The sequence below is a fragment of the Fukomys damarensis genome, unplaced genomic scaffold, assembly GCF_012274545.1.
Source record: "Fukomys damarensis isolate Sample0158 unplaced genomic scaffold, DMR_v1.0_HiC HiC_scaffold_37, whole genome shotgun sequence".
NCBI lineage: Eukaryota > Metazoa > Chordata > Mammalia > Rodentia > Bathyergidae > Fukomys > Fukomys damarensis.
Genome location: NW_022900949.1, coordinates 12,411,868 through 12,420,467, shown reverse-complemented (window position 1 = coordinate 12,420,467; position 8,600 = coordinate 12,411,868). Strand labels below are relative to the sequence as shown.

At 38.2% G+C, this 8,600-nt stretch overlaps 1 protein-coding gene across 1 annotated transcript; it reads right to left on the bottom strand.

Moving 5' to 3' along the window:
- Positions 1-2,093: 2,093 nt before the first annotated feature.
- LOC104860680 (olfactory receptor 7A17) lies at positions 2,094-3,071 on the bottom strand. The gene has a single exon (XM_010621908.1). It carries the CDS (start codon positions 3,069-3,071, stop codon positions 2,094-2,096), a length of 978 nt encoding a protein of 325 aa, XP_010620210.1.
- Positions 3,072-8,600: the final 5,529 nt, after the last annotated feature.

The following is an 8,600-nucleotide window of genomic DNA, read 5'->3' as shown; positions in this document are numbered from 1 at the left end:
AAAAAAAAGAAATCAACCAGTAACAAATTCTTGTGGGGTTGTAAAGAAAAAGGAACCCTGCTCCACTGTTGGTGGGGGTGCAGACTGGTGCAACCACCAGTTCTGTAAGAATCCGTATGAAATCAGTATGGAGATACCTTACAAAACTAGGATAAAGAATGCTATATGAGAGACAAAGCTAAAAGGATGCACATTGAGCCCATTCTCTTAGGTGAAATAAATAGGACACACCTGTGTAATTACTGAATAGTTTCCCTGGTGTGAAAAACTGAAAATGTGAATGAGGACCAAAATGTACAAGAGAGAACATGAAACAGGAAGAAAAGGTCCAATCAAGAAGGGAAAATGGAAGGGGTGAGGGGAGAAGGGAAAGGGGAAAAATGAGAAAAGGAAAACCAGAAACAAAGTCTTTGTAAATAGGGAGGGGAGAGGGGTTAAGGGGAGGGCAGGGTGAAGGGGGAAAATAAGAGCCAAGATATATCATGTACAGGTACATATTCCCTACGATGAGTGTGATCATTACATACATCTAAAATGTACTAATAAAACTAACTTTTAGAAAAATGACAAAGGCTGGAACTAAACGATACAACGAGTATACTGAAAATGCAATATACTCAGTTAACCATAGTACTTATTAAGCAGGAGAAAAAAAAATCTGTGAACCCAGACAGGGCTTATTTGTGAACAAACAGAAGAAACAAAGAAAAAGAGTGAAAAAAGCTTATGGGATTCATGGGACATCATACACTGAAATCACAATGTACTTTTTATTTATGTATCTCTTATAGGTATCATAAAGACTACAGCAAACAACAAATTCCAGTATGGATGTGGGAGGGGAAAGGAACATTCATGTACTGTTGGAGGCAATGTGAATTAGTACAGCCACTATGGAAATGAGTATGGACAATCCTCAAAATATGAAAATAGAGTGACCATATGATCAAACTGTAACAATCCTCAGTGTGTACCCACAAAAATTAGTCACAGTGCTATAGAGATACATGCAGAACCATGCTGACTGTAACACAATTCATTCACAACACTCCAGCTGTGGAATCAGCCTAAATTCCCCTCAAGTGACGAATGGAACAGAACATGTGACGATCAAGATGGATGGATGATAGATGATCTAGACGATAGGTAGGTAGACAGAGGATAGATGACAGACAGACAGACAGAATAGGACATTACACAGTCCTGAGCAGCAATGAAATCAGGTATTTTCAGAAAAATAAACGGAACTAGAGACCACTGTGTTCAGCAAAATAAACCAGAGTCAAAGAAATCCATGGTAAGCTTTCTCTCATATGTGGAATACACTAAAAAGTGACCTGAACATAGAAATGAAACTATTGGAGGAGAAGAAAAAAAATCATGGAATGGAAGGGCAGGGGTAATGAGAGCTGGAAATGCATGAAGGGTGTTTCATTCATGTAGGAATATGTCAAAACGAAACTCATTAATCTGTAAAACTAATATGCACTAATATAAATTAACTAATTAATTAATTAAAATTGAGTTGCTGACATTTTTAAGAAAGCGGACATCAGAAAGCAAATGTGGTATAGATAGATGATAGATAGATAGATAGATAGATAGATAGATAGATAGATAGATAGGTAGATAGATGGACACACAGAGTGGAGTACTTCTTAGCCATAAAGAAGGATAAATTGAGACACTTGGGTGAAAACGGATGCCCCTTAAGAAGATAATGTTAAAAGAGATGAATCAGATGCACAAGCCTAAATATCACATTGGTTCCCTTATATACCAAAAGTATAAATGACTTAAAGAACAAAATGAAAGACAGATAATAGGAAATGGGGAGATAGATTATTTCTGAATTGGAAGAGGGTGTACACATGGAAGGAGGACCAGGGGGGAGAAATAAAAAGAATGAAGATGTGTTCTGTACATGTGCCAATTCCCACAATGAATGCAATCATTATGAACATCAAACATGTCTAAGAAATGTTTAAAAAGAAAGACTGTAATCAGAGTAAGGGAAACACCAGGCAATAAATAAAAAGACAAAGTTTGCATTCACAATGGGATCCAGGAATCACGATTTCCAACTCTGAGGATTAGAATGCAGCCAGCAGGGCACTTATCCAGCCACGTCCAGTGGGCCCTTCTGAAGGTCCCCTGCAGAGACTTTTCAGCGCTCTCTTTACGTCTTTATTCCTCAGAGTGTAGATGAAGGGGTTCAGCATAGGGGTGACCACAGTGTACATCACTGAGGCTGTTGCACTTGAGTGTGAGCTGTGAGCAGTGGCAGAGCCAATGTACACGCCTAGGCCTGTGCCATAAAAGAAAAAGACAACTGAGAGGTGAGATGCACAGGTGGAAAATGCTTTATACTTCCCTTGAGCTGATGAGATTGCATGTACGGAGGAAACTATCTTGGAGTAAGAGTAAATTATTCCAGCAAGGGAAGCAGCAGCCAGCAGCACAGGTGCAAAATGCATCACGAGGTCACTAAAAAAGTTTTCAGAACAGGAAAGTTGGGCTACCTGGTTGAGTTCACAAAAGAAGTGTGGGATTTTGAAGTCAGTACAGAAGGACAGCTGCAGCACCATTAGGCTTTGTAACAAGGCATGTAGAGCGCTCACGATCCAGGACACAAACACCAGAACCATACAGAGAGGGCGGTTCATGATGACCATGTAATGTAGGGGGTGACAGATGGCTACAAACCTGTCATAGGCCATCACAGCCAGGAGGAAATTGTCCAACTCTCCAAAGAGCAAGAAAAAGTACATCTGAGTGATGCAGCCTGCATAGCTAATGACCTTGCTCTGAGTCTGGATGTTCACCAGCATCTTGGGCACCGTGGTGGAGGTGAAACAGATGTCCACAAAGGACAGGTGAGAGAGGAAGAAGTACATGGGGGTGTGCAGGCGGGAGTCTGAGATGATGGCCAGGGTGATGAGCAGGTTCCCGAGCACGGTGATCAGGTACATGGAGAGGAAAAGTCCATAAACGAGGGACTGCTGTTCTAGGTCATCTGAAAGCCCCAGAAGAAGAAATTCTGAAATTCTTGTGCTGTTTCCTAGTTCCATGTGGTGGATGAAACTACCAGGAAAAAGAGAAAAAAAAATAACAAGTACTATTTGCACAAGTGGATGTTACTTATATAGTTGTAATGCTCCAATTTATACTTTCCAATCTATAAATTCATTTCTACCTTTTTTTGATCTGTTTGATCGGTTACCCTTAGAGAATTCCTAGTGCCATTCCTAATTAGAAAAGTCTGTCCCACTGTAAGTCGCCTCCCTAGGAAGTCATGTAATGGACAGCTGTACTGAGAAACTATTTCTTACATTTGAGGAATACATAGTGAGTGCTATGTTCGAGGCCCTGACTAGGCTGGTGTAAAACAGAAGTTTTTACATTCCAGAGATGGACAAAGAATATATACCAACAAGAAAATCACATATCTATTTCCTTTTGTGGGGAAGGCATCACATACATTTGCATATGCAAATATTCATCCAATGATACACATTAACTGAATATGAAATATATCTCAATAAAGCCATTTTAAAAGGAATAACCATGTACATGCCAGATAGATAGTGAAATTCCCATTTACACAATGAAAGCTGATATGTAGGAAGTTCCCTTGTGTGGACTGCTTGGAGTATCTTATGTGGAACCCCAGCATCATGAGTGCCATGCAGGTTCTCCAGCATTGATCCTTATACCCAACCCTGGGGATGTCATTTGTTATAGGTGTCTAGGCCAGATAAGCAGAGAAGGTGACATTTAAACAGAGAGCTCAAGAACACACAGCAGGAGCAAAAGATTCTCTGCAGAAATGCCACGTGATAGCAGGGAGACGCCAGTGCAAAAGCCATTGACAGGTACTTGTTTATGATGTTCAAGGCCTTTAGAGAGCCAGTGTGTGGAGGTCAATTAGAAGGAGGGAAGGCCGGGAGTTAGCTCAGTGGCACCATGCCTGCCTTAAGAAAGAAGGAAGGAAGGAGGGAGGGAGGGTGGGAAGGAGAGAGAGAGGGAAGGAGGGAATGAAAGAGAGAGAGAGATGGTGTCAGAGGATGCTGAGTGATTAGGTGGTGCTAAAACTGCAAGACCCAGGGAGAACTTCATCCGCACTATCTACTTACTGCACACTGTTAATTCTGTTGCAAAAGGACCCTGATATTTCAAAGGTAAACTCTCCTCACTACCACTGCTCTTTGGGTTCTCCCTGTGTATCGGCAGTCACCTTGAAATGCAGAGTCCAGGTATCCGTGCTGTGAAGACTGGGCACAAACCACCACACTTCGGTCCTTTGGGTGACTTACTGGTGGACTGGGCAGACTCAATTACTTTCCTCTAGTGTAGAAATGGTGCCCAGAATTTCCATTTTGTAAGCCTCCAATAAACAAAAAGTATAGGCTATTGTTTCATTTTTAAACTTCTCTATATTTACAGAAACACACACCAGAAAATCAGTTCAATAAACACAGAGTGCAAATAAGAGAGGAATGGCATGGACACAAAATATAAGACAAGAAATAAACTTGGATGTTGCCTGAGAGGCTAAAAGAAAGAAAATGCTCCCTTGGTTTGGGTGAAATTCCAAACAAATTTGTATTTCCTGAATGCCCTGCAAACACAAGAAGACAGAAAAGATAAACTTATATTTTCTTCAAAGTAGGGAAATAGTTATAGTTTCAAACACTATATAAAAGTGACTTCAAAACAGAAAATGATCAGGGAGAATAAACAAAAAATTCCCCCAACAACATGCAGTACAAAGTAAAACAAAAGTTAAGCACATTTCTAAGTGAAAAAAACATTGTCTTATACCTATTCATACTTATTTGACCATTCAGTTTTGATTCAGCCTATTGATGATTGAGGCAGGTCCTTTCTCAGTTTTTTTTTATTGAGTTTATTGGTACATTCTAGGTATACAGTACAGTTACATTCATTACTGGGATCGTGTACCTTTACATGACAGGTCTTGGTTCTCATTTTTTCCCCTTGTCTTTTCTCAGTTCCTTATTAGTGAATATCGGTGATACATAATGAGTAAATTCAGCAAGGGGTTTGGTGCATCTCTCTTGTGAATCTTATCTTTGTTATTTTGGGGCTTTCAATTTTGATTTATTTTTCAACAAATGCCATGGTACACTGTCGCCCTCATTTGGGTCTCTGTCAAAGATGCAATGACCTCCACAGGCACTCTTTATAATATCACGCACATATCATGACCACAATACCTTGACCTCCTCTGTTTATGCCTGGGGGAGTTGCATCATTCAGACATTGATTCCACTGTTCTATTACAAGATTCAGATGAGCAGAGAACTCACCTCCTTTGTTCTTTACATTTTCACAAAGCTATGTAAATATGTATGCCTTTGAAGACAATGATAAGTTATGTAAATGAAATCAGGTTAAATAGAGTTGATTCAAAATGACTGTGTTAAACAGAATGTCACGAAGACTCAAAAACTGCCTGAAATAAGGGCTTGGGCATAGCTCAGTGACAAAGTGCCTTCCTAGCATGCATTAGGCTCTGGCTTCCACCTTCAGCACCACCATTTTTTAAAGAACTAAGTGAAAAGCATTTAAAATATTAACACAAGATAACAATGAGATCAACAAAAGCTCAGGAATATTAGCATATGACCATGAAATTATCCTATCGTTCTTGCTTGTAATAGCTATTAAGTTATCATTTGTTGAAAAAAGCAGCAACTGGGTGTCCATATATGAGGGCTTTTAACATATGAACAGGTTATACCTTAATGTAATAAAAAAAGATTAACTTTTGGAATAAAAGCAGACATAAGCGTTTATCAATCTAGAAGAAAGTGACATTGATCCCCCACCTCAAAATCCTGTTTTCCCCAGTAATGACAGTGCCTAATGGCCTCACCTAAAAATCCACACTTGATTTAGATGAACACCTGGAAATTATACTGCGTATGTAATCCACTGAGCAAAATCATGTTGAGGCCAAACAACATTCCCAGGAATAAGAAGACATATATATACATGTATACCTAAAAATAATTTGATCAAAAATTTCACCACACAAGCCAATGGAGAAACAAAAATTTGTGAAATAGAAGTCATCTGGAGTAATAGTACTAATAATGGGGAACACCATATGGTGATGAAATATATATATTAGCTTAAAGTCAAAAATAGTTGAAAGGGACAAGAAATGCTTTGTCATACCGAGTAGCCTAGAGAAAAATAAACCTATAGAGCTGTTACCTTGATTGGGGGAAGAATTTCAAATAAATTACAAAAGGTGGTACTCTCTAATTTGGTGTTGGAATATTATTAGGTACCTGTACTGGGGACACAATATGAAGACAGCTGTGAATATTATAATTGCAAATATATAATTCAGGGATTCTCAATCTCAACACTGTCGACATTCTTAACCACACTATTCTTTCTAGAGTGTGTGTGGGTGTGCGTGTGTGTGTGCGTGTGTGTGTGTGTGTGTGTGTGTGTGTGTGTTGGGGATGAGCCATCCATACACGATAGGATGGTCAGCAGCATGACTGTGACCTCAAGTGATTCCGATCCTATGTAGAAATCAGTCATTTCTCTGGACATTGCTTGGTGTCCATCAAAGACAAAATCAATCCTATCTCAGAACCTTGAATTTAAAAGGAGAAAAATATTTTTGCAACATTGCAATATAAGCAAATTAGTGGAAAAACATGAATGACCATCAAAAGTGTGAATAACACAGCCCATTATGAATATTACAATGCTACAAAATATTTATTCTGCATTATGATGGTTGCAGGGAAATCAGTAAGGAATTTTTGAGTATGACTCTAAGGGAACAACTTCACACAGCATTTACAATGTGCACACATTCCCATTTGTACATCTGAATAAAGCGTCTAAGAATGTAGAAAGAGAAGTTTCACAAACTTACAGAACAAATAACTGTGAAAATTAAATTAGTTCAAATGTACTGAAATTAAGTATATTTCTTTATGCAGTGAATGTGAGTACTTTCAGAAAGTAGTATTTCCCTTTCCCTAAATACTTATGAATTGTGTGTGTTGTGAAATGTTTAATTTCTCTTTTATAATTTTTAAGTATATAACAAAAACCTAGCATAACCCCTTGGAGGTAATTTCTACTTGTTTATATGCTTGTAAAAATTATGCAATAAAAATATATACAATAAACTGTAAACTATTATCACCCTAACACACCATATAACTCTAGAACTTATTTCTTCAGTATAAATATATTTGGATACCCACTTTTCAAATGCCCTATCTCCCTTACCCCTAGCCTGGCTAAATTTCAGAGGTCTCTCTTCTACACTCTAATGAATCTATGTTTTAATTTTTAAAATTTTGACTAACATATTCATTTTATATATTAGAGTGGCTCAGTGTGGTACTTACAGATATGTATATAGCATATGCTGGATTAAGGAAAATGCAAAGAAAATGTAAATGATCTAAAAGAAAAGATAAAATGATAATTAATTAATGATATCAACATGGGTTACTAATTCATGATTGAATTGCCAGAGACTTGCAAATATTAGAATATGACAGACTGCTTTTCCAAATTCATACTTTGAAAATTATGCTTCATAAATTTTTGTTGCAAGATACAGTTTGCAAGAATTTCTTTCTCTAAATTTTTCTCATCAATACAGAAACATATATCGCACCTCAAACACAAAAAATATCCTGATGGGCCAGGGATTTAGCTCAGTGGTTCCTCTGCCTACTTCACAAGCACAAGGTCCTGAGTTTAATCCCTGGTACCAAAAAAAAAAGAAAAAAAATTCCTGGTTACACTTCATTTCCCTCCTCATCTTAGTTGTAAAGATATTTGGACTTTCATTCTTTTCCTGGAAGGACTTTTTCATATTCTCTATTCTGTTCTGGCCTCTGTTACCAGAATTTCATTGTCAGCAGTGAAACTTGCATTAATTAGTTAAATATTCATTGCACATTGTAGCAGTATAAATAAAAAACTATGATTATTAATAAATCAGAATAGCAAGGAGCCACAGCACTCCCTACTCTGGGCTAGGTCTGACTGGCTCTGTGACCTCAGATAACCCTTCTTGCATTCCATTCTCTTTGATCCTCTCCTGCAGTGTCTATTGGATCTCAGGCCCACCTGGATACAACCTCTGAGAGGAAAGTCTCATAAAAGTGCCAATTCTTCTTCGGATGGTTCAGATAAAGACTGAAGTTCTATCTCCAGAAAAGACAAAGGAAAAGAGTGACGCATACAGCCCAAGCTTGTAATGTAAACACTGAGGGAATCAAAAGAAATGGTTGTAGCTCCCCAGGACTGCTCATTAGGCTCTTTTTCCACTTTTACATCAACCTCCACCTGCTTGGTGTCTCTGTGGGAAACTGGCCTGGAAAAACAAGATATTTTTTCCGCTGATTCTTTGTTCCCAAGTCACCAGTTTGTAATTCTTACATCTCTAATAACTCAACTACCCTTTAGAGGTATGACCTCCTAGAACCTTATCACTCCAAGTATTTTTATAAGTCTAAGACATGACCCTACCTCAGTTACATTTACTGGATCTTCAAAGCATTGTTCCCTGGTGTGCACAAAGC